The sequence below is a fragment of the Panicum virgatum genome, chromosome 5K (genome assembly GCF_016808335.1).
Source record: "Panicum virgatum strain AP13 chromosome 5K, P.virgatum_v5, whole genome shotgun sequence".
Taxonomy (NCBI): domain Eukaryota; kingdom Viridiplantae; phylum Streptophyta; class Magnoliopsida; order Poales; family Poaceae; genus Panicum; species Panicum virgatum.
Genome location: NC_053140.1, coordinates 57,213,170 through 57,237,743, shown reverse-complemented (window position 1 = coordinate 57,237,743; position 24,574 = coordinate 57,213,170). Strand labels below are relative to the sequence as shown.

Here is a 24,574-nt window from a genome sequence, read left to right as displayed (position 1 = left end):
ACCATACTGCAGACGGACTCATTGGGGCTCGCCGGCCGTGACTGTGCAGGTTAAATTGCATCAATCCCTTTTCTTTTCTCCACAATTACCAAACCTGAGCCAGCGGCAGTTCATCCAGCCAACCGCGACTCATGGAACCTGAACCTGTCAAGTTCTTAACCAAACCGGGCAAACCGTTCTGGGCCCCCCGCACAACCTCGGCTCGATGTCACTTGGTATACATTTTGTCAACAGCAGAACGACTGATGCAAGAGTTACAGATCCTAGTCCATCAGGATTGATGATCAAACCGATTGCATGTTGGCTGCAACGTCAAGGGTCAGATACTCAGTCCTAGTGACTCAGTTGGAAACATTTTTTATTTACACTTGCCCTTTTTTGTTTCCAAATGGAAAAAGGAGGGTAATGAAATGACAAATTCAGGCAAAACTTCGTTCAAGTTTGTCTGCACAAAATCTATTAAGCTTTCACAAACAGGATGGTATGTCGTTTAAAGGATGAGTAAACATAATGATAAACGACAGAACAACAACCTTCATCTGTCTACACTGTAAAAACACCCAACAAAGGCCAAGGTCTCATTCTGTTGTCGGGTTTCACGTTGGTGTTCATCTGCCGTCAGGCTTCCTCTGAGGCTGGAATGAACTTGAGAGAAATGCTGTTAACACAATGTCGCTCATTGGTAGGTGTTTTAAACCCTTCCCCTTTGAATATATGCCCCAAATGTCCTCCACAGGCAGCACATGTGATCTCTGTCCGCCTCCCATCGGGGTCCGGCTAGTGTTGAAAAATAAGATTGGTTAATTACCGGAGATTGCAGAGAAGAAGGCCATAAAGCAATGATGATTCCTCATTCTGTGTGCAACAGAGAATAATACATACCGTCTGTCTTATGGCCCCAGGAAGTCCCTCATAGAATGCGGGCCAGCCACACCCTGAGTTGAACTTTGTAGATGATTTATATAAGGGAGTTCCACATCCAGCACATTTATAAATGCCCTCATCAAAAAACTTGTCGTATTCACCTGTTCCAGGGTACCTGGGAAATCAGATGATCAAACAGATTCAGAACACTATAACAGAGAAACATCTTTCAACACACCATATACCAAGCATCAGTCAGAAACTAATAGTTCTACCATGCTCCCATGCTATAACAATTTGGCATGTAACAATGACTCTCATGTTACACAGAAACTGTGCAAGCTAGTTATGATGACTAACAGACACAAATGCATGCTTGCCATTTGAAACAAACTAAATGGATTGCCCTACATTTTAGCAATTCAAATTTTATAACAACAGAAAATAGTCGTAATGGCTACAGGTCAGATACTAGATACAGATATTTAGGGTCAATCAACATGTTCTTGCATTACTAATTGAACTCTGTAATGCATCAGCCAGGATTGCAGCAACACTCACAAAAAACAACTCGGGAGCAAGTTAGTTTATCAAATAGTTCACAATTTTCTCAAGCTCTAGACTCTAGACAGCAACCAAAGAACATAACACCTTATAGAATTCTAAGGTACTTGCAATTATTTATTTTTATCCATAGTCGCTCTAATTGGCTACTGACTTTTTGAGATGTTAAAAGCTGCAATTGGACTACAAAGAAAATGACTTTTCTCCATCTTGGTTTATTGCCGTGACAAGACAACAATTTTCCTGTATTATAATACCAAGAGTTAAAGCCATGATCAACTGTGTCCAGCCTAGTCTAACCTACACAATAATAGTATCCCTCTGGATTTGTAAAATAAGCTTCACAAGATGGTAACAACCAACACCTTATATAAAATGGTATACGCGGCTACCTTGTTGGTTGAAGTAGATGCATTTTAAGTGAAATATAGAAGGAAAACACCACTAAAAATGAAAAAGGCACACGGTAAGGTATGTAAATATCACAGAAATATGCATAACCAAATTGCACATTTAGAAGTCGCACAATTACTTAAACTGAAAGATCTGCCCAAAAAATCATGTGACGAACCAAAGAAAGATAAATAATCACTAAGCAGTGGACAAAATCTAGAGACCAGATGAGGGGCCCCGTTTAGTGAAAGAGTACAGAGTAGCTGAGTATATTTGCTTACAGTGAAGAGCAATTTACCAGTTTTTTGGGGTTGAGAATTCAAAGCTGTAGTTAGTTCTCTTGAGTTACGATTAGGAGTAAAGGGTAATACCAGATTGCTCTCTTGACTTCTACGTGTCCTTACATTTCAATACAAAACATGTAGTAGTTCGAAACCGCAACTGATTAGATGAATGCTGTGATTTAGTAATCAGACTAGCTTCCTTTGATCCTTGTTTCAACAACTTCCTTTGATCCTTGTTTCCTGCTCTAATTACAAATTCTTCAACATTTTACAAGCAAACTACAAATGTACTATGCAAATACTGGAAGAAAGTCAGAATCAGGTTCTGCAGTTAAATGACAGCTATGTCATGTGGGAGGCTAGTTATCATCGATTCAGTGATATTGCATAACACGAAAGCATGATGCTGTGTGTTTCTAGGACATCTTTTATGCTTATCGAATTGATTTAACTTGGTTTAATCACTATCCACTGATTATCCAGCGTATCACTACCGTTAACAACACATCACACAAGTTCAGTAACAATAGCGAAGGATCAGAGCAGCGGCTATGTGCTATCCAAGTCTTACTCGGTGCCCTTGAGGCGGAGGATGTTGAACTGCTCCGGCGTTAGGATAGCCCGCCACTCCTCCTCCGACTTCTGCACGGGCCCTGGCGGCGGGGTCGACGACGACATCGCCGACACGCTCGGCAACCTCCGTCCCGCCGCGCCGCGCGATAGAGACACCGCCGCGAGCCCCCTGCACGGCCGCGCCGCGCTCGAGAGGGGCACGAGGCGGTCGGCGCGTGGCGTGGCGGAGGCGGAGGCGGAGGCGGAGGAGGCGCAAAGGCGGAGGAGCCTGCGGAGGCGCGGGGCGGGGAGGAGCGGCGGCGTGTGGTGGGCGGAGAAGAGGAGGGACTTCATCATTGGGACTTGGGAGTGGAGGGGAAGAGGTTCGGGGGGTGCGATGGGATGGAGCCGCTCTCGGCGAGGATGACGACAGCGCGGCTATCGGCGAGGACGGCGACGGCGGGGCAGCCACTGCGGCCCTCCACCCTCGACAGGAACTTCGGCAGACGACGGCGGCGAGGAGATGTTCGTGGGCTGAGATGGGCCACTGCGCGGCCTGCCAAATCCACTTGCCGAGGCTCACTGTTGGATCGGCAGTGTGCGGCTAGGATGGCTCGACGTCAGTGGATCTGAATGCCCCAAGGGTGGGGGGCGCGCGCACCGAGCGAGAGGGCGAAGGAGCGAGGTGGGGACTGGGGAGAGATGCCTGGCGGCAGGAGGAGGGCCCCCCTGTGGAGCCTTCCGGTGGCGAGGTCGGATGCGCTCGGCAAGCTGGGCCCCGCCTTCGGCATCGGCGCCGGCTGCGGCGTGGGCGTCGGCTTCGGCCTCGTCGGAGGTGCGTGACCCTTCGCCGACGTTTATTCCTCGTCCTGCTTCGTGTGTCGCCGCCATAGACGCGTTGACGTCTCGCGGAGCACCATACCAGTTAATTACCAGGCCGGCGAACTGGATGCTCTTGAGGAGGGAGGGTTTTAACTATGAACGGTTGAGCTAGGCACGCTTATCTCCCGCGGTTCGATTGTTTAATCTGAGAACCGTCCATTATTTTTTTTGTTCGCTGTTAGGGGTTTAATCATTGTGAATCTGGAATTGCTGCGACATACTCGATCACTTCTCTCTCTTTTTTTTTGAAACAATATACTCGATCACTTCTCCCCCGTGCCGTCGGTGGATACGGATGGGGATTCAGGAGGTAGTCGTCGACAAACGGCGAACGCGTCGGGCTCACAGAGCGCCGAAATTCAAGCTTATTTTCTTTTTATTAATTAATGAATGAATTCCACGGTTATAGGTTCATATCATAGGATTAGGTGGCATGGTGGCTGCAATGGAAGTCTAATCCCTGCTATTTTGCTGCATCTTTTCGGGTACATCATCCTGAAGGGTGAAATCACTTAGGGTAGGACAGTTTGCAATTGATCATGGCTTCAGCAGTAGCAGCGTTCTTCAATCTGCTAGAAAGATTTAAATGGTATAATCCGTGTGATTCCACGACTAGTGCTGCAGGGCAGCCCCTGCCCCATGCTGTGGCCATGGCCATCTGTTATAGTGTCCTCTTCCATAGCAGTGGTAGGTTCCTCTGCTGACCACCTATGGTCGCGTCTTCTACACTGGTTCTGGTGGTAATCCTTGATCACCAAACAAGAATCATCCGGCTCCTTTCGTGGAGCCTGCTGCTACAGGTGCAGAGGCTTGTAGAAACAAGCAAGAGCCAATGGCATCTCTAGTGTCATGAAGAACAGAATAGATAGTCATGCGACTATGTGAGTCTTCTCATAGTAGTCATCCCTCAGTGGACCTTAGTAAGTACATCGAGCAGAAAAAAATAGGGGCTGTTCCGTCTGCTGGTGCAGATGGATGCTGAACTGTTACTCAGGCCCTGTTTGGAACGCGCTACGGTTCCTTAGCGCACATTTTCCGAGAAAAGAATCTTGCATGCATGGAGTGCTAAATGAAGTCTATTTGCAAAACCTTTTTAGGGATGGATATAACTTTTCTCGACGAATCTAATTACGGTAATTAATAGATGATTGACTACAGTGATGCTACAGTAACCATCCTCTAATCACGCGGTCAAAGGCCTCATTAGATTCTTCAGGGTTCCTAGTGCAGGGGTTCTGAAGTTGGTTTTGTAAACTGACTTTATTTAACACCGTAATTAGCGGTCAAAGTTTCCTAGCACACACTAGCACGGAGAACCAAACAGGGCCTCAGCATCTCAGTGAGCAAAACTGTTGTTTTGAGGATAAGGAACAGCTGCCTCATTTCCTCCAACAATACAAAGCTAAGAAATATGCCCCCACAAAGCCCAGCTCCCATGAATTAAGAGATAGCATGGTCATCTTGGGTTTCATAGTGTGTTTAGTCATGTATTGGCTGTTAGAATGGGGCAGCCCGCAGCCTGTGTAGCAACCATTTTATGTTACGAACTCCATTCCAGAGATTACTGGAGCTACCTGATTATTATAATTGATGTATGTTCTATTATTTTAAGGTCTGAACTCTTTTGCAGAGGTTGCTGGAGCTACCTGATTATCATAATTTATGTCTGTACTCTGTGCTCTGGTTTTACATTGTGGTTTTGTTCACTGTGTACAATATCAATAAGTTTACTCAATTTTTCTGTGCATCTTCTTTGGTCTTTGCCCTTTTTCTATTGTGTGCACGATGTAGGTCTCCTTCAGAGGCTGAACTTCACATATAATAGGTACCATTTCCAAGAACATGTTGTGCACGCTGTGATTGGAAACAGCAGAACTCGTCTTAGTTTAGATGGCGTGATGGCTGATGTAACCGAATCTGCAATATCTTGGGATGTTCTTCTCACTCTTTTTTTTTGAGCGGTTCTTCTCACTTTTAGAACAGTAGAAGCCATCTTGGTTTGGATTGTCTGATGATTGATTTAATTGAATCGCTTGCTCTGTTCCTTCTCACTTTTACATTTCTCTGAACAGGTGCAGGGATTGGAGCTGGATTCCCTGGTTTACAATTGGGATTTGGAGCTGGTGCCGGATGTGGAATAGGAATAGGTTTTGGTTATGGTTTTGGAAAAGGCGTTGCATATGATGAAAGCGGGAGATATTCAAACATCAGGAGACCACTCCAGAACTCCAGAAGCCTTGCTTACGAGTAAGTGACAGATCTGATATTCTGCTCCATGCTAATGCAATGAGACTATATCTCTCTATTATTTTTTACATGCGCTTTTCAGCACTGAGTTTTACTTATGAGTGGTTTTTATTATTCAGTTAAAAGATCAACATGTGTTGCCTATTTTTAGTTTGGGTTTGATGAATTTGTAGAATACTATCTATGGAGGGCGCATTATGCTGTGCTTAGTGGATTCTTATTTCATGTATGCCCCAGGAGTTTACAACAGTCAGTACCCCTACTCTAACAAGAACCTGTCAAATATTTTTGCAGCGAGCGGTTTGACATCATGTTCGATGAACTGATGGAGAGCACCAGGAAGCTGATCAAAGCAACATCGAAGGAGATCGACAAGTGGAGGCGGATGTAGGGCAAGCAGCATACATAGGAACTGCATATATTCAGAACCAGAAGTTCTCGGAGGCACACTGCACGTGCCCCTGTGGGAACTGAACTGACCTTTTGCTCGCTCGCTGTTAGCAGCGAATATTTTCAGCGATTCATGAGATAGGCTGCCCGATACTCTCGGCTTGTTTGATGCTCAGAACGGATTACTTTTTCAGCCATGTGCTGGGATGCGACACCATGTGATGGCGACGGCCGCCTGGGATTTGAAATATCACCCACGACGTCGCCGTCGACGCCCTTGTGCGCTTCTGGAGACCGCTATTTTTCTTATCAGAATATCTCGCAGGGCGATCTCAAAAAAAAAAAAAACTCGCAGGGTGTGTATTTTTTTATATCTGCGCCCATATGTTGACTGGAGAAGCCACTGGTTTTCCATCTTGTCAACTCAACCATGCTGTTTCTTATCTCTAATTTAATCTTGCCGCCTTGCTGAAGGAGTGAAGGAGAGCCTGGTTTCCTGGCGTCACTGTTCGAGACGGTCGCCGTTCCTCCACGGTGCAAGGTCCAAGCGATTCCGACGTCAGGTGACAGCGAAGTGATGCTGGTGTTTGGAATTTCTAATCGATGCTTCCTGCTCCATGGGAGAGGCTGCAATTGAATAGTGTCATGTTAACGCACACGTCCTTTTCAGCTTGTCGCATAAGATGACGGGGAAATCTTCTTCTTCCATGCTAACTCGAGGTGAATAGACTGGGAGAGTTCTCCTTGGAGTCGCAGTCCATTCGTCAGGCATCTGAATTTTCGTTCCCCGTTTGTCCCCTGCTGCTGCTCAAGCCCTAAACCAACAAGCTCTCCATAAACCCCAAAAGGCATGTCGATTTCAATACCAGCACGATTGGAATCATCACCAGAGTGACCGGAGCAGCTCTGCACCGGCGGAATACGCAGCGAATTCGACAATGTTTTGGCCTACAAAGGGGCGGAAACTGAGGAGTATTTGCAAAATGAAACCAAAATGGGACCACAGGACAAGTAATCCAGCGAAAGATCCATGACGATTTTAGTTTTACGCCGCAGCCGAGCTGCTGCACTGGCAAGATCTTGAAAACGCCCGTGCGAATGATTGAGATGAGAGCGCCTTTCTGCTGCTGCTGCTGCTGCACTGGCCTTTCATGCCAGGTCGGCTCGGCGCCCCACTAGCAGGCTCGTAGCCTTGGTCTGCCGGCGCTTTAATGGCCTGAAACTGCCACTGCACATGAGATCTTGTCAGGATGCAAGCGGCACGGGCCACGACACGAACCCGCCGGGTCCACCGCGCCGCAAACACGCACAGCCCGCGCCGCGAACCCGTCCAGCTGAAGTGGACTATGCGGGTTAGCTCGCGATACCCAGCGGCACCGCAAAGCCCGCATAGCCACACCGAGGTGGGATGGCGATCGAGAGGGGAAGGTGCTAGCGCGCCGCCATCGTCGCATGTGTCGGGGGTAAGATTCGCACCCATAGCGTCGCCGTCGCTCGAGCGCGTGCTGCCACTACCGGTTGCCGGCGGGTCAACTGCAACTCGTGCTTCCATCTTGCCCCTTCCCTCTCGTTGCCATCCAAACCCCAGCCCCATCCATTAGAACAAGGTGGAATCAGTAGCCATGGCAGGGTCAAGCGCTCCCCGGCGGGGCGACGGCGCACTCCCGCGATGGGCCGGCGGCGCAGCCCCGTGCGGACCGGCAGAGCAGTCAGGTGGTGGCCGTGGCTGCCGCTGCCGTTCTTCACCGCTCACGCTCGATTCACCAGCCTCAATCCCTCTGAATAGGGTGCCCGTTAGTTCGAATGGGATCTCGATTCGCCGGCGCTCAAGGTCACAACGGCTCCGCGCGGCTCGTAACGACCGAGGGTGGTGATTGCTTGCACGGCCAGGGCGGCGGAGCTTGCAGCTCACACCGGCTCATGGCAGTGGAGAGCGCACCTCCCGCCCGCTCGCCGGCAGCGGCGGACCTCAGCTCCCGCCCACAACGTTGACGACCGAGCGCTCGCGACTCCTTCCCCAATCGGAGTGTCTAGCGAAGCGCCTATATGCCGGCGGCTCTGCTAGCTTGCTAGCACGGATAGCCATGTCGCAGTCACGGCGGCATGCGCAGGCTGCCGCAAAGCCCGCAAAAACTTGCGGCGCTATGCGGGCTGCCGCAACTGCCCGCGTGAGAGCTTGCGGCGCGTGCGGACGGGAGGCGGGCAGCCGCGAGCCGCCCCCGCTTGCATCCATAGATCTTGGCCACAACCTGCCCATGGAACATGGAAACAAAAGCGTGCGGCTAAGCAAATTGCCCATCACCATCATCAGACACAATGAAACATGGAGGCTGCCCATAGAGGCGATTTACACGGGTCATTTCAGGTAGATGAGATGAACCATGTAGAAGGCATGACAAAGACATCGACTATATGTGAATGCAAATAATCATTGTCTGAACTATGGCTGTCTGGTTGTCTTGTACTAGCACCACACAAAAGCATCAGCACTTGACATATTACAACTACTTCAGGTACACCAACGGGGCCTTATTATTGTCCGACACAATGAACCCCAGCTTCTACAGTGACTGGCCAACCGGGCCTTGTTAACTTACCCAAACCAATAATGTTAATACTTAGGCAGTCAGGTGCACAAAGAATAAATAATAATAGAGTCAAACACAAGCCCACAGAGACCATTAGTCCATGGACAGACACGTTGTATGTCGATAAAGCGCATAGATCATAGCAGGCATAGGCCAGCAGCACTGATGATCCCAGCATATGCATCACCAATCATCTCCAGCGGTGCAGCAGCGGCTTGTAATGGGACATTGAACCATGATTGATTTTGGAGGGTGAAGCTTACGGAATCGGGATTACCGCCCTGTTTTCGCACGCTTCATCCCAGTGGAGTTGAAGGGGGATACACTAGGGCTGAGGTGAGGGCTCGGGCTTTCCTCCCTCAGTGTGCCATTTAGAATTGCCAATTCCCTCAGTTGTTGCTTCTTGTAGTAGTCCATGGACTCATCCTAACAACAGCTCCAGTTAGCTGACAGTACATATCAAAACTACCATATAGTAGAATGCTTGCAAAGAGGACTGAGGATACATACAATTGGTTTCAGAAGATCCTCTAGGATGGACACAGCTTGATTCAGACGCCCATCAACAATATCTGCTGGAAACTCTGCTTCCACAAGCACATGCAGTGGTTCATTGAGGTGTTCATACCCAGGTTTATCCCTCAGCTTGCCTTCCTGTGAATGAAATCATTTTTTTTTCAGGACATTTGCATCAGGAGTGGGCATGTAAAGTAGAAGTATTAAAAAGTAATGAACCCAATAATTACTTTGGATCTGGTATTTCTTACACTGAGCCACAGATTAGATGTAACAAGAAAGCAATGATCACAATATCCTACTATCTTAGCTGCCACAGAGATTTAAAAAAAAACTAAAAAAGAGTTCAAGGGTCCTTGAAGCTCATTACTGCAACTATGGATTTCTGAGGTAAATTATTATAAAATTCAGGAACTGCATAGGTAAAATTTTATGTGTCAACAGAGAATACAATGATTAAACGCATCTAAACTGCACCACATAAATGCTGACTAATTACATCTAAACTAGAATAGTGTTTCTACTTGACTTACTGGTAAACTTGAAACTTTAAATCCGATAAATCATCAAAATTGGAAACTAAACTCTGTACTTAAATGCTACATCATTTCAGCTCCCAGACTAGACATAAATAGAAACTGCATCCTTACTGAGCCCCAGATTGCAGTTTATATACTATAAATAGCTCAAGCAGTTGACACTACAAATGAAACAGAAAATTTTAATCTTCATTAGCATTTTTCACTATACATCTAGTGTAACTATCATAGCACGGAGAGTCACAATATAAGCATTATGTAATGCATCTGAGTGAAATTAGCTAAGTAATAATTGCATTTCAGTAAGGGCCACACATGTGTTCCATGATATCAATGATGCAATATATCTGCTATCTAACCATGTGAAAATATACTAAAATTTTCAAAATCCACGTAAAGAGTACTGCAACTACACATGGTACATTTAAAAATGCCAAACGATTCTTATAGCAGCGTTATATTAAGATAGAGAAATGTAAAAAAAAAAAGAAGTTGCAACAGACATGTAGTTACCTTAACAGAATCCTTCACTGAACCACATCCTCGAATATAAACTCTACATTGTGTTGAAGCTTCAACTCTTTTCAGGGAGTTACCTCGGGGGCCCAACAGGCGACCAACAAAGTTGTACTAATCACATCCAAAGAGTCAAACATTCAAGATATGGCATAGCCACATTCAATATAAAGTTAAAAGGAATGAATTTACAAAAGCTACACATACATTAGGATACTTGTCCACTGGAACATCCAGCCTCACAACTTTCTTGACAATAGGAGTGCCCACAAGTGCAGGAGCACCATTCCAGCCCATTGATGATGCTTGTAGAACTCCCATTTGCTGAGAGAATTGAACAATTCCCCATATTAAGAGAAGCTAACAATATAAGCTAAGGAAGAAAGATTATAAAGAATTTAGGTCCTCAATGGAACTTTTCAAACAATCATTCTCTCCATAAACAGCAACAGAACGTTTCGTGTTTGTCAGCAATATATAATCTGACATCAAAAAATAATCTGCATTTTTAAATGCTCTTGTTAAATTTTACAAGTCGTGTTATTAAATCCCATGGTCCAAGTGTCCAGACTATCTGACATGACAACATAATCTTCAATTTTTTAATGCTCTCCTTATTGATTTACAAGTCATGCCATTTAAACCCATGTCCGAGTGTCTGAAAAAAACTTCTATTGGTAGATTAGATTACTCATAATTAGTGGAAGCTCCAAAGTAAGATGCACAATATGCTCAAATAAAATATGCAACGTCCACCACCTATTTGCATTTTTAAAATTTCAATGGAATGACCAAACAAGCATGTAATACCAAAAAGAATAAAATCAACAGTTGCCTGAATATGCACCTCTGTTTGCATCCCTGACCAGCCCTCCAGATCCATTGGCTGACCATTCACAGGGTGGCCAGGTAACCTTAATGGGCTACCATGCTCGATTCTCTCAGGATCAACAAAATTATGGTTAGGCGCCATAGTAGATGCCCGCAAAATCTCTGCATTAAATACAATGTTAACTCAATAAGACAATGATACATATAAGTTGGAAATAATGATGATATTAATACTTTGTATGCACTCTAAATTGGGGCAAAAGCAACCTGTGTGGGATTTCAAAATTTGTACAATGACATGAACTACTGCACTGTGCCAATGAGAGTAAACACTAAATACTCCACTTTGCTAAAAATAGGCATAAGCTGCACAATGACCATTCTTAAGATAAGCATAAGCTGTACAGTGACCATTACAAGAATAAAAATCTGTGGTTGACAAAACAATAGCCATTTTCTACCATATGAAGTCAACTACATGAACAGAAGATATTTTTAGGGCCAGAACACAATGGAACATTACCATGTTATAACCGTAAATAAAGCAATAAGCAATAGGGTATTGGGATATTTGAGAAATGAATTAACAAAATCCAGTCAAAGGAATCCTCAGATCAACAAGAAACCGGCTATAACAGACATGATGATTCTATACCCAAGAAGAAGAAAGTGCAGACAATCATCAAAACTTCTCGGGAATACATGATTAACAGCCCTAACACAAGACTTCAAGAGAACTAAACATAAGAACAAGTGATAGTGAATGTCTCACGCCATTAACCAACAAAATAGTTGAACTAACAAAAAGTTATACAACTAGCAACACTAATAATGCCTGGAGGCAAGGGAAACAAACCTTGGTTTAAGAGCCTGGTACAGAAAGGAAGAACTTGCACGAATGGGGCCAATTTTTGCCTCTCTGCAAGCAACTCAGCCAGATATCTGCCAAACAAGAATGTTGTTAGTATCACAGTAGCCACTGCTGAGTTTATTATCGCCTGATGCATAAAAAAATAATTTGAAGGATCTAAAATAACTATAAACCCACAGAATGAAATGTAATAGAAAGAACTTTGATATGATTTATACAACACGATCCATCAAATCAAAATTTACATGTGGCCATCGCCAATGAGCGATTTATTACACATAAATTTTACACCCATTAACAGCCAGTCAAACACACAGCTCCTGTTTACGCCTACTCGCCTAGTAGCCGTCGTCGGGGAACAGCTTAAACAAATCTATAGCGAGCGATCACCAAAAATCCCTTTTTTACCGATCACTCCATCACAAGAGGCAGCATTGATCAAGGCCAAACATCCCATCCGGAAGTTTAGAATCAAAAACTAAAACAAACTTGGCCAAAAACAATGGGGAGAATAATCGCTGAGAACAAAATAAAAAAAATCAAGAGCATAGTAGCAAAGCGGACACGCACCTTTCTCTTTCAGAGGAAGAATACCTCAGAGAATTGAGGGGATGGGGGGAAGAATGAACAGGAGACGGCGAGTATTGCAAGGGGGACGGCGGTGGAATCCTCTCATCCATGGTCCCCAAACAGCAAAACAACAAACTTCTCCACAAGATTTTGCAAGATTAGGGAAAAAGATACAAGAGACCTAAAAACCCCAAAATCGAAGAACTACGAAACCAAGAAAACAAGACCAGCAGCTACTCGGCAAGCTTTGGTGCAGAGGCCTATCTTGAGGCCTGGGAAATCTAGAAGAGGAGAGTTCGCAGAGAACCGAGAAGACAGATATATAAGGGATAGATGGGTGATTCTAAATCACAAAAGAGGAAGGTAATAGGTGGGCAATCAGTGATGAACGCCCAGGCTGTGCGGGGGTTGGCAGCAGCTCTTGCGGTGTTGGTTCTTGCTCTCCTCCTTCCTTTCTCCTGTCCCTCCACAGCACACCCACAGCGAGAGGGGGGGGGGGGGGGGGGGGGGAGAGGTAGAGACAAACCCAAAGGAGGGCTTTGGATTCTCTCTCCCTGCAGTATATGTCGCAGAAATCCAGATGATTGAGGTCTCTCTGCTTCTGGAGTTTCCTCCGTAATTTTCCTCCTCACAGTTCGTCGATTTTTTTATTATTAGGTTTATTTATGGTCTTTTACTCGTTTTGCTACGTGCACACGTCAGGGTTTCAGCGAGGCTGATGGTCAAGCACATCTAAAGAAAATCTCTAAAATACTAGCACACAGTTTAAATCCTTCTAGTAGATATGCCATGAATTATAGAGTCTACATTTAACGAGTACAATGAATGAGTACATATACTGTTTATGAAATGAAATGGGTCTTGTTTTTATTCCAATAATATTGTTTTATGGAGTATTACTAATTACCTCATTTCATATTGCACAAGTAGAGAAATACTAACTTGTCTCCCTTTCATGCAAACTTCTTCTTTGTTCAATAATTTCTTTTTCTGAAACTTAATTCAAATTTATCTTATATATTATATTAATCATGTATATAACTATATGTCTTAAAAATTTATGTCAACATGATTAACATAAATTTATCTTTGGTCGCTTAGGACAGTTGTGCCATGGGTGTGCTTGAACATTGGTCTGGTCCTTAGATGTCAATTTTCTATGTGATAACCACTTAGTGGTTTCTCCTCTCCACCCTCACTTTGGTCCAAGGTGTGGTATGTTTTACTATAATTGGATTTTTTTTTCTCCTTAATACAAAGATACGTAGCTTTCCTGCGTATTCGAGAAAAAACAGGGTTAACAAACCGAGATATCCTTGTTACTTGGAGCCGTAAAATCAATCAACACCAGACAAACTAAACATATGTTGGGGTCTTTTCAGTGTACTCCTAGCCATGCATGCTGTAATATAAAAATTTCTTGTACTCAGTCTCAGTTAACGGAATCTAGGTGCCCGTTTGAGGGGCGTTGACTCCTCCAGCTGGCCACGCACAACCGTCCGCCTAAGCCAGCTCGTCCCCATCTGGGCCGTTCGTCACGCGCCCAAGCTTATTAATCACCTCGCCACAGAGCATCCAGAGCCGTCGACATTTCAGCAGGCAATTTTGGCCGCGTTCTCAATCATTGGAACGCACTGTGCGGCCGCCGCTTCCTCGGAATTAGGCCTAGAAAATCGCTGAACTTGGCACACATTATTTGAGTCATTTTTGTGATGTTTTTCCCTTTTTTGCTGCCAGAGTTTGTAATCTACCACTTAGCAGTACCAAACCGATCAAGAGTTGGCCTGGTCATCATTTGACTGGACAAATAAATACAAAAATAAATGGAGGTTTCATGTACAGGTATGCACTGGAGACAATCAGACAGACAGGCTGACAATGAAGCGCCTGCTTTAGTATATTTGCCACACTCGTAACGTGTTAGGGCAGCGGCAACAACGGGAACACGAGTTGCAGTCAGGCACCTGGAGATCGGTCTCATCTTCATATATTCAACAGCCTAGCAAGCTATGGGCTGCATGGATCATGACTAATCATGGCTGTGGAGCTAGCAGCTAGCTAGCTTGGTTACATAAGGCTAATCATATTTATTATAAGATAATTAAGCACAGCTCAATCCTGACAAAACATGCCATTCCCATCGATGTAAATCAGAAGAACCGTCATGTAGTGAGGATAGTAAGCTTTCGCTGGATGATGGAGACGTGCGTGCTACTGCATAACAGGGGAAGGAACAAGAAGGGACTCCATCTTTTTTAAAAAAATATATTTTTTGTATAAATTTATACATTGACTGCTGTGTTCTTCTGATTATTACTGGAAATATTTTTAAGGGAATATTGTTTCTGAAAACACCAAAATTACCAGCTCATATACGTTTCATATATGTTGTCTCATTAAGAGATGACCTGTCAATCTTTTTTTTAAAAAAAGAAATGACCTGTACGTTTGCCATTTTTCTACCACATCCGTTACTTTCTGAGTTGTCTGTCCAGCTGTGTTCCATGGACAAAGCAGGCCACATCAGGCGTTTTAATTTGGGTTTTTATCTTTTTGCGAAGTAAACTGTCGCCATTAGCCATAGGAGCGCATATAATTCCAGTGTGAATCCGTTTTATTCCTGCTCAGGATTGCCTGGCGGACCCTGTACTGTATCGTGCATGCATGTGCAGCTACGGTCCTTCTCAGTGCATTAACCTTGCTTCGTTTACTGACAGCTACGTACGGTACGTCGTTCCTGTTCAGTTCCAGTACAGCGTTTACCATTCGTGCAGTACAAAGATGAACATCTGATTTCTCGCTCCTCCATGGACAATACATTCCGTTGATGTGGCGATGTGCAAACGAAAGGAACGGCTCCTACTGTACTTTTCTTTTGAAAAAAAAGGATGGTTTTGGCAATGTTCAAGGAAAAGAAACATCTCGTTTTCCTTTTTGAAAAGAAAAGAAAAGAAAAGAGAGAATTACTTGAATATGTAACCAATTAATTGAACCTACGGCTAGTCAGCGAGATAGCATCCGTCTCTATTTTCTGGAACTTGAACCCGTGTACTTCAGATCAGTGTCAACCTGTCATAACCAGTGATACGTCCTTCATCACAGACAGGGAACAGAAGAAGAAACGGAACGGAACTTCTTTTCAGGAATACGTGTCGCAATGATTTGGGGAAACCAAACCTAACCGAAGCAATAGCTCTTGGCAGAACGGCAGCTAGCTGTTGGCCAGTGTGATTTGTGGGCTGGCCGGAGCCTGACGCGGCTCCTAATGAGCCTGTGTGGGACCCTGTTTTCGGTTCCTAAAGAGTAAAGAACAACAACACGAAGCCAATCACCAGATCAGTTGAGCCGTCGTCTATGTTTATCTTGACCCCAGATTAAATTTAGTTTATTTAGGCCCCCATGACTTGGCAAATATAATCTGCTTTCGGAAAGGGATTGCATATCTTTATTTTTATTTTTATTTTTATACCTATTTCTAAAGCAAGGGTTGTTTTCTTGATCCATCAGTCGGAGTCCTAATCGGAATCTGAGTGACCGTTTGTTGAGTCAAAAGTTCGAGACCGTTTAGAACAACATTTGGTGAGTAAAATAAAACAAAAAATAAAATCCTCGACCGATACATACTATGCTAATTAATATATTTATATGATTTCTTGTAGCAACGCATGCGCATATTAGCTAGTATTTATTTATATATGCTAAGCCGGCTCACCTGATAAGTAGGAATAGTTTGCTATTCGTGAGTATAATTCAGCAACAGTGTGGATTTTTTCGCGATGGACAGTGTGGAAAATTTGCCCCGATCCGTTAGGCCCAGTCGGCTCACTAACCCAATAGATTCTCTACATGGGCTAGAACGCAGAAAGGCCTATCCACACGCACGCACTTGCACACAGTCACACAACACAGTTCTGCAAAGGATGCAAGAGGTGCAGATTTGTATCTTCCCTCGGATCCTGAGTGAGAATTAACATACGTGGAGATGCAGAGAGTTTCAGTAAGTACGTGTAGATGTCGCGCACATGCATTTATGCTAGCATACACAGCCTGTGTTTAGATCTGTAAAATAGTGGTAAAAAAATCACATCGGACACTGTGGCATACTATAGTGTTTTTCGTTTGTTTGTAGTAATTGTTGTCATACCATGACTTAACTAGGCTCAAAAGATTCGTCTCGTCGTGTACATCAAAACTATGCAATTAATTTTTTTATTTATTTATATTTAATGCTCCATATATAAGAGAAAAAATTTGATGTGATAGGTGAATAGTAAAGTTTGATGAGAGAAATTTTGGAACTAAACACAGCCACAGGCAGACATCATCTAGGCACACATCACCTCAGCTCCATACCACCTTAGAGTTAGAGCAAAGCACACACACCTGTAGCTTCAGTGATCCATCCACACACACCTGTAGCTATAGTAGTAGTTCTCCAGTCTCCACACACAACTAGCGCACGACTTGAGATCGACATATAATTATTCTCTCTCCCTAGATAATAGCACTAGCTAGCTAGCAGCAGCCATAGCTAACTGACACAAGATAGATGATGATCACCGGCCGTGCGTGCAGCACCTAGAGGAAGCCTTTGCTGGCGGCGGCGGATCGGAGTCGACCTTGATGTGGTACCCGAGGTGGAGGGCAGTCTGCAGGTGGTGCTCCTGCTGATGCTGCGACGACGACGACGACGACGCAGTAGACGCGGCGGCCAGCATGGTCGCCTGCGCCGCCTGCAGGTAGTAGCCGCGCGGGTCCAACGACGGCGGCAGCGCTTGCAGCTCCGTCGTCGTCGCCTCCGCTCCATCCGGCGGCGGCGTCATCTGGTCTTCTGCCGCCTCCTGCTGAGCTCGCTCGGCCTCTGCAACCTGTTGCAAGTTGCGTGCAGCATTAATTGTCATTACTTACGACTCAGATACCTGCCTCCATTTGATTTTGTAGCGCGCTAGTGAATAGTGACACTTTGACTGTTTATAACGGTGTCAAACAAAGTCAGTTTACAAAACCAACTCCAGAACCCCCGCGCTAGTGATCCTGAAGAATCTAATGAGGCTTTTGACCGCGCGATCAGAGGATGATTACTGTAGCATAACTGTAGCAAATCGTCGATTAATTACCGTCATTAGATTCGTCGCGAAAAATTACACTCATCCCTAAAAATTTTTTGCAAATAGACTTCATTTTAGTTCTTCATGCGGAAAAGATTCTCTTATAGAGCTAGGATTCTAACGCGCATCCAAACGGGCCCTGTTCGTTCAAGATCAGGATACTGCTACCACTTATTAGTTCCCTTCTGGCCTGAATGTGACTGTAGCAGTGATCAGTAGTTCAATACCTTGGCCCTCAGAAACATGTTCTCATTCTGCAGCTCGACTTCCTGTACATGTAGATAAGGTAGGAGCAGTTTACAGAGGAGCGTTGTCAAGTCAACCAAAATGCACGTGGAATTTCAACGTCCATACGTTTCATATAAATAACACAGGAGGAATATCGATAGCAATAATAAAAAGTTCTGAGTTCGTCCATGTGACGACAGCTCCGAGTGTCTGTCTGTCTGAAGAATAGGAACTTACCCTTTTCTGCATGTATTCGATCTCTGCCAGCAGCATCTCATGCTGCAAAAAAAAAAAACACTGTTATTCCTAAGACCGCGTTAAAATCTTCTAACGAAATTGAACAACTTTATCTAATGGCTTGTTGATCTCTGTTTACCTTCTTGGACCGGATTCGACCAATGCCTCTTTCGAGTCTGCTTTCAATGCTCTTGAGCTCCTTTGCAGTCATATTGCCAATTGATTCACCCATCAGGTGCCTGACAAGTAGAATTTACCAAAAAGGAATTGAACAATAAATACGTTGTAGTATCTATGGACTGAGAAGATACAGTTAACTGAAACTAGTAGTTCGGTTGCTTACTTGTTTGAATTCTGCAAGGTTTGTATCTGCTGATGCAGTTTTGCCGCTTCTTGCTGAAAGTATTGCTGTGAAATTCCAGTATACAGAAAATAAAATGAAGCATTCACAATTGTCAGAAAAATAATGTTAATGTTTAAAAAAAATCGAGAGAAAATAACTGAGACAATTCTTACATGAGAGTTGACATCTATCACAGGAGCTGTCCCTGAAGTGCTGGCAGAGGCTTTCTTGTACCTCTCAATAGTCGACCTCACGCTGATACAAATGTTAATTATTGTCAAATAAATTCAAGCTCTTGCTAATCTCCCAGTTTCATTTTTGCGCGCGTATGTCACAATTGTGTGTGGTCTGGTAAGAATTTAACAAGCTTATTTCACAGAAAACAGCAAAGTTCAAATTTCCAAAACCCACTGGAAATAAATATATTACTAATAAAAGGCTTATGTACATATATAGCCGAACGAAATCAGCTTCTACCTAGTTTCAGGTACCATTTTTTATTTGATTTATTAGACTTATGCGTGTATTTATTAACAAAAACAATATATAAATTGTATTCCCAATTAATTGTATTTATTATCCTCATTAATTCTGTTTTTAAAATAAATGATCTAGTCTAAATGAACAATGAATCTACAGATATTGTGTCTTATTGTGAAATGAAGTACATAAACTTAACAAGTTAGAGCAGGTATTTATTTAGACTACAGAGAAAAGTCCGGTTCACACCCTCGCACTATCACAAAAGTTCAACTTTCTTCCTTCGACTACAAAATCGGATAACAAAGGTCATTCAACTTTTAAAACCGGACAAATTTGGCCACTTATGTGGTTTTCCATTTTGTGAGAATGTAAAATACTTAAATTTAATCAAAAAACGCATAAGTAATTTTTTAAATAAAAAATATGAAATGGTTATAAAAAGTTTTCTAAAAATGTAGCATGTTTGTTGGCACGTTACCTTCACTATGTAAGAAGAGGCCTATAGTGACGGGCATCATCTCCCTAAGGTGACGGGCATCGCGACCGTCACCTATACATCGTCACTGATTAGAACAGAAAAGTGACGGGCAAAAGTCCGCCACCTATGTACCTAAAAAGTGACGGGCATCAGTATGAGCCACCACTTATGGTATTCTTAGTCCGTCACCTATGTCAACACATAGGTGACGGGCATCATCTATTGCATGCTAAACTAAATATTTGCAGCTTGAATAAAAATCAAAAAATATTTTCTTTTTCCCACCGCGCGATTTTTTGCGCGAATATGCACGCGTGCGATTTTTTCCGGCGTTACTAGAATTCGAACCCACGACCTCAGCCTCGCGCGTACCCTCCCCTACCACTGTGCTACACCAACAATGAGATATTTTCCTTTTATCATCACTTTCTAATGTCTTATATAACCTTTTTTATAGCTGTAACAATCTCAAATGAAAAACTTTTCAACTACAAAGTTGTAGATCTGGTGGCGAGCTACAACTTTCGTATATACTTTTTTTTCCATCTGAGGTCATTTGAAATGTTGAAATTCAAAATTTAAACCATATATTTGGGTGCCAAAACAACCTCAATTGAAAAAAAAATTTGAACTACAAAGTTGTAGATCTGGTTGAGGCCTACAACTTTTGTATAGACCAATTTTTGATTTGAGATAATTTGAATTTTTCAAAAATCGCATGTTCAAATATTAATAAAAGTCACAAAGTTGATGCATCTTGATGTTGCACGTCACCTATGTCACCACAAATGTGATGTGCTTTAATGTTGCCCGTCATCTTTTACTTATCAAAGTCCGTTACCTATGCTAACCTTATAGGTGACGTGCTTTAATGTTGCCCGTCACCTATATCAAACTTATAGGTGACGAGCCATAAATGTGGCCCGTCACCTATAATAAATGTGACGTGCATTGATGTTACACGTCACATATGTCATAACAAAGGTGACAGAATGTTTTAGAGAGGCCACCAAGACGTATAAGATGACGTGCATCATCTTTGCGCGTCACCCAGATAACAAAAGTGACGTACAACAACAACATGTCACCTTTGTGCACGTCACTATAGGTCATTTTTTACATAGTGTTTTTAGTTATTCAGATCCAGTTTTTAAAATTTCATAATATTTGGTTGCTTATAGTTATTTATTTCTATTATTTTTTAATAACCAAGATTCAAATAATGCAATAATAGATAGGTTAAATTTTTAGAAAAATTTTGGTACTAGTTTCATATTTTTTTGATTTAAAATAAATTAGTTTTAGTTTTTTAGATCTATTTAGATTTTTTTATTTTTTTAAAAAACCACCCCAATGGTCAAATTTGCCCGGTTTTTGCAGTTGGATGCCTTATGCATGCTATCCGGTTTTGTAGTTGAAGGTTGAAAATCGGACTTCTAGAATAGTTCGAGAGTGTAATTTGGCTTTCCCCCAATAATATGTCTTGATCTTTCGTTGAAATCCTATAATATCAATAGCAAGGACAAAAAGAAGTCCTCTTGTCCCACCAAATACATCAATCTAGCATAAAAAATGCAGGGGTAATTTGCATGTGTGGTTGTGTGTTTATATATATATATATATATATATATATATATATATATATATATATATATATATATATATATATATGTCTTTTCCGTCTTGGGGCAAAACATTGTTACATGTACACTGCGCTGCACGTAGAAAAGATGTAAATAAAAACCCAAATACTTTGTTAGGTAATGCACATCTAGCATTTTTGAATGGTAGAGTCCAGAGAGGTTCTCGGTGCAAAAGCACACAAGCAGCTGCTAGTCAAGCGTTCCTTAACTCGTTAGCACCACCAAGGAAGGGGGGCAGGGAGAACCTACAGTTTCCATCTCCATGATACAGTGCACTCGAGAGAGACGACGTCTGTGCAGCGAGCACATGAAATGAAAGAACCTTTTCAGGGAGGCCCATATGCATGCATGTGATGATTCATGAGTGCATGCATGGCAAGGCATGATAGATGGAGTTCCCAAGGACTTGAACTTGCAACTGTGGGAGCTGGTGTTATGCTACCATACCGCTTGTTTCGTGCATGAATGAAAAAGAGATCGGCCAGAGTCCCAAACTATCACACAAGCAGTAGGCTTCTTTAATATCAATTGCACAAATGCAGCAAGGTACAAAATGCGAGCGATGCATCGCCACACTTACTAAGCCATTATTATACATGCTTATCATGACGAGCAAAATGATGGGTCATCATCAACAACTTAAAGTTGTTCTGCATTGACTCATTGCCATGCTAATTAACCAGAAATGGAGTATTTATCGTGAGTAGTTTATTGCTGATCGAGTATTCAAATCATCTCGAAAGTGATAGATCAAAGTTCAACATGCTGGTTTATATATTGCTGATGATCGGCTATATTTTCAGATCATTACTAAAGTGATTACTCACAATTTAGCATAGTGTTCATTATGAAGCCAAAAATCTCAGAGGGAACTAATGTCTAATAAGTTGTTATAACTCATCAGTGGGGTTCATGAAAACAGTGTCTTCGTTGTCTTTGAAAGTATATAGTCATAACCGTATCAATAATGCTCATCGTATGCGCCTTCCATATGCATGTTTAAGTTGATGCAACTATAGCTAGATCCACGCAAATAATTAACGTTGTACCATGCATGCATGATTTACTCGCATCTTCAAAGCTAGCCAAAGACAACCGTAACTTTACTGATCACCTGTTAGTGGAATATTCGTAGAGGCGGCCTCGGCTAGAGAAGATGACCAAAGCGATCTCAGCGTCGCATAGGATGGAGAGTTCGTACGCCTTCTTCAGCAGGCCGTTCCTGCGCTTGCAGAAGGTTACTTGGCGGTTCGTGGTGTTCTCGATTCTCTTGATCTCAATCTTTCCCCTCCCCATATCCTCACGCACAATCCTCACACAACAGTTCCTTCTGTAAGCAAAGTATGGTCATAATAAGAACAATTTGTAGATCATCATGAGAGAAATGTGCAGTGCATGATATATATATATATATATATATATATATATATAGATAATGGCCAGTAGTTCATGCGAACTTTTCACTGGATCATATTGATGAAATGTTAAGCTTACGCTAGATATAGGAATTAATCAGAGAAACAATATAATTTCCAACACAACTGGCTGGATATGAAAGAATTATAAGACAGAGACAACTAACAGCTTGGTTTAGAGATCTAGGTCTGTGGTGTACTGAAACTGATTAAGCAGCAGCATGCAGGTGCGACTTTGAACCTAATAGAACGAATACAAACACATTTCCCTGGCACACGCATACCAATTAGAAGTAACTCCTTTTGTGTTTACTTGAAGGGGAAATCTTGGCAGAGAAAAAGGAACACGGAAAGAAACTTCAGCAATTCAAAGGTTTGAGGTTCGTAGCTACCTGCTTTATTAGTCTTCAGATCACAGTAAGCACAAGAAGAAAATAGGGAAGGAACAAGCATAGATCTGAGCGATATGGCTAGCGAACATGAGAGCTATATCAAGGAGGGTAACAGCATATATCCGGCAAAAGAAAGGCCATGGACATATGCTTCATGATAGTAGTACACGAGCACGAGCACATAATTAATCGAGACGAAAGCAAGATTAATTTACTCTTGAAGTGTTGCTTTGAGCGAATACTAATAAGCTACAGAATTGCAAAGAAATGAAAGCAGACGTTGCAAATTAAAGAAACGTTATTATTGGCGCCCAGGCAACCAGATCTGAGGCAAAAATAGTAAGCAAAATTCAACGAATTTACACGTGAAAGATCTAGCTACTCATCAGATGCAGTTGCATGCTGTACTGCAGCTCCTTCCCCCGCTGCAAACTCTCGTCGACCGCAGGCATCGACTCGCAGTTCTTTACAGATCCTATTTGCGGCAAAACTGAAGCTAACCCAAAGAAATAGCAGAAAGGGAGACATGGAAAATGGCCAGGAAAAGAAACAAGGGCAGATCCATGCATCGATTCACACACCGAGCTAAGAAACGCATCAAGAAGTACTGCGTGTTCTTACCGGCGATCGGCCGATCTGATGAAGAGACCGAGATGGGGAGCTGGGGATCAGGGCTTTGCTGCGGGACGATGGGACGGGGGGGGGGGGGGGGGGGGGGAGGAAAAAGATAGGGCAACTGCATGGAGAAGCCTCGGGCGCGGCGTGGTTTCCTTTTAAAGAAGGGGAGTGGTTGTGTGTGTGCCGCCGCCGCTGCTCATTCAGTAGCTCATGGTGGCGTGTTCGTACATATGCATTTTGGCCCCTTCAATCTCCTCTTTATTTTCAGAAAAGCAGCATGACAAAATACCAATTAGTACTCCTGTCCATGGCGTGCGTACGCGTACACATGCAATTTTGTGGTTAGCAAATTGGCCATATTGCACAAGCTTTTTTCCCAAAGCATTGAGGCTAGGGCACATTGTATTGTAGGGTTAAGAAACCGTAGAATGTGCACAACTGTAGTCAAAATTCAACCTCTAGGTACTAAACACGTGATGGATGTCCTGTTAAATACTAAACACCACTTGTCTGAGTTGATTCTTTGTATGTTCATAGCCAAAAACGTGCACAAGCCTGCATGCGCACAAAAAGCAGCCCGGGACTGAAGCTTTTCGCATGATAACGATCGAGCAGCTTATTATTAGCCGTGCATATCCATATTTCTAGCTAGGCATGTACCTGTGATCAGCACAAACAGCTAGCAACACTTCTACTGTCCTGTGGCCAGTACGTGCAGGTGCAGCACAAGCAGTACACTCTCTGACCCCCCTCTCCTTTGATCCTTTCCTAGAGGGCTCCTTAGATTCACACTTGCCATTTCGCCACAAAGCTACAAGCGCATCACCCCGGACTGTTTCGAGCAGCTTGCTCGTGTTGCAAGGCTCGCTGCAACTTTAGAACCTTTATCTATTTTGAGACGGCACATCAGGCCGGCCGCCGGCCGGCCGGGACCAAAGATATAGCTGCTGCAACCTCCGATCCAGAAATGCAGAGGTGGCACATGCATTCTGCATTCATGTTCAGCCCACCAGTGTAATGAC

At 43.3% G+C, this 24,574-nt stretch overlaps 3 protein-coding genes and 1 pseudogene across 3 annotated transcripts; 1 reads left to right on the top strand and 3 right to left on the bottom strand.

The window, feature by feature from the left end:
• Nucleotides 1–337: 337 nt before the first annotated feature.
• LOC120708914 (peptide methionine sulfoxide reductase B5-like) lies at nt 338–3,196 on the bottom strand. The gene is made up of 3 exons (XM_039994348.1): nt 2,677–3,196; nt 883–1,039; nt 338–777 (listed from the first exon to the last, which is right to left on the bottom strand). The coding sequence occupies exons 1-3, from the start codon at nt 3,012–3,014 to the stop codon at nt 619–621; spliced, it is 654 nt and encodes a 217-aa protein (XP_039850282.1). The 5' UTR covers nt 3,015–3,196; the 3' UTR covers nt 338–618.
• Nucleotides 3,197–3,257: 61 nt separating this feature from the next.
• On the top strand, nt 3,258–6,485 carry LOC120708915 (protein TRIGALACTOSYLDIACYLGLYCEROL 5, chloroplastic-like). Its single transcript, XM_039994349.1, has 3 exons — nt 3,258–3,492; nt 5,612–5,786; nt 6,081–6,485. The coding sequence occupies exons 1-3, from the start codon at nt 3,291–3,293 to the stop codon at nt 6,175–6,177; spliced, it is 474 nt and encodes a 157-aa protein (XP_039850283.1). The 5' UTR covers nt 3,258–3,290; the 3' UTR covers nt 6,178–6,485.
• Nucleotides 6,486–8,585: 2,100 nt separating this feature from the next.
• Nucleotides 8,586–13,118, bottom strand: LOC120708911 (KH domain-containing protein At1g09660/At1g09670-like). The gene is made up of 7 exons (XM_039994345.1): nt 12,608–13,118; nt 12,023–12,108; nt 11,183–11,328; nt 10,543–10,659; nt 10,333–10,449; nt 9,275–9,418; nt 8,586–9,190 (listed from the first exon to the last, which is right to left on the bottom strand). The coding sequence occupies exons 1-7, from the start codon at nt 12,715–12,717 to the stop codon at nt 9,038–9,040; spliced, it is 873 nt and encodes a 290-aa protein (XP_039850279.1). The 5' UTR covers nt 12,718–13,118; the 3' UTR covers nt 8,586–9,037.
• A 3,757-nt stretch (nt 13,119–16,875) lies between these two features.
• LOC120708910 lies at nt 16,876–22,423 on the bottom strand (annotated as a pseudogene).
• Nucleotides 22,424–24,574: the final 2,151 nt, after the last annotated feature.

Excerpts from the sequence above, each read along its gene's own strand:
- LOC120708914 (XM_039994348.1), bottom strand. The coding sequence starts at position 3,014 with ATGATGAAGTCCCTCCTCTTCTCCGCCCACCACACGCCGCCGCTCCTC. Across the intron at positions 1,040-2,676 it reads CTCCGCCTCAAGGGCACCGA|GTACCCTGGAACAGGTGAAT; the intron begins GTAAGACTTGGA and ends CTGATTTCCCAG. Across the intron at positions 778-882 it reads CTGGGGCCATAAGACAGACG|CCGGACCCCGATGGGAGGCG; the intron begins GTATGTATTATT and ends TTTCAACACTAG.
- LOC120708915 (XM_039994349.1), top strand. The coding sequence starts at position 3,291 with ATGCCCCAAGGGTGGGGGGCGCGCGCACCGAGCGAGAGGGCGAAGGAG. Across the intron at positions 3,493-5,611 it reads CGGCTTCGGCCTCGTCGGAG|GTGCAGGGATTGGAGCTGGA; the intron begins GTGCGTGACCCT and ends TTCTCTGAACAG. Across the intron at positions 5,787-6,080 it reads TCCAGAAGCCTTGCTTACGA|CGAGCGGTTTGACATCATGT; the intron begins GTAAGTGACAGA and ends ATATTTTTGCAG.
- LOC120708911 (XM_039994345.1), bottom strand. The coding sequence starts at position 12,717 with ATGGATGAGAGGATTCCACCGCCGTCCCCCTTGCAATACTCGCCGTCT. Across the intron at positions 10,660-11,182 it reads GGTCAGGGATGCAAACAGAG|CAAATGGGAGTTCTACAAGC; the intron begins GTGCATATTCAG and ends CAATTCTCTCAG. Across the intron at positions 10,450-10,542 it reads CAGTGGACAAGTATCCTAAT|TACAACTTTGTTGGTCGCCT; the intron begins GTATGTGTAGCT and ends GGATGTGATTAG.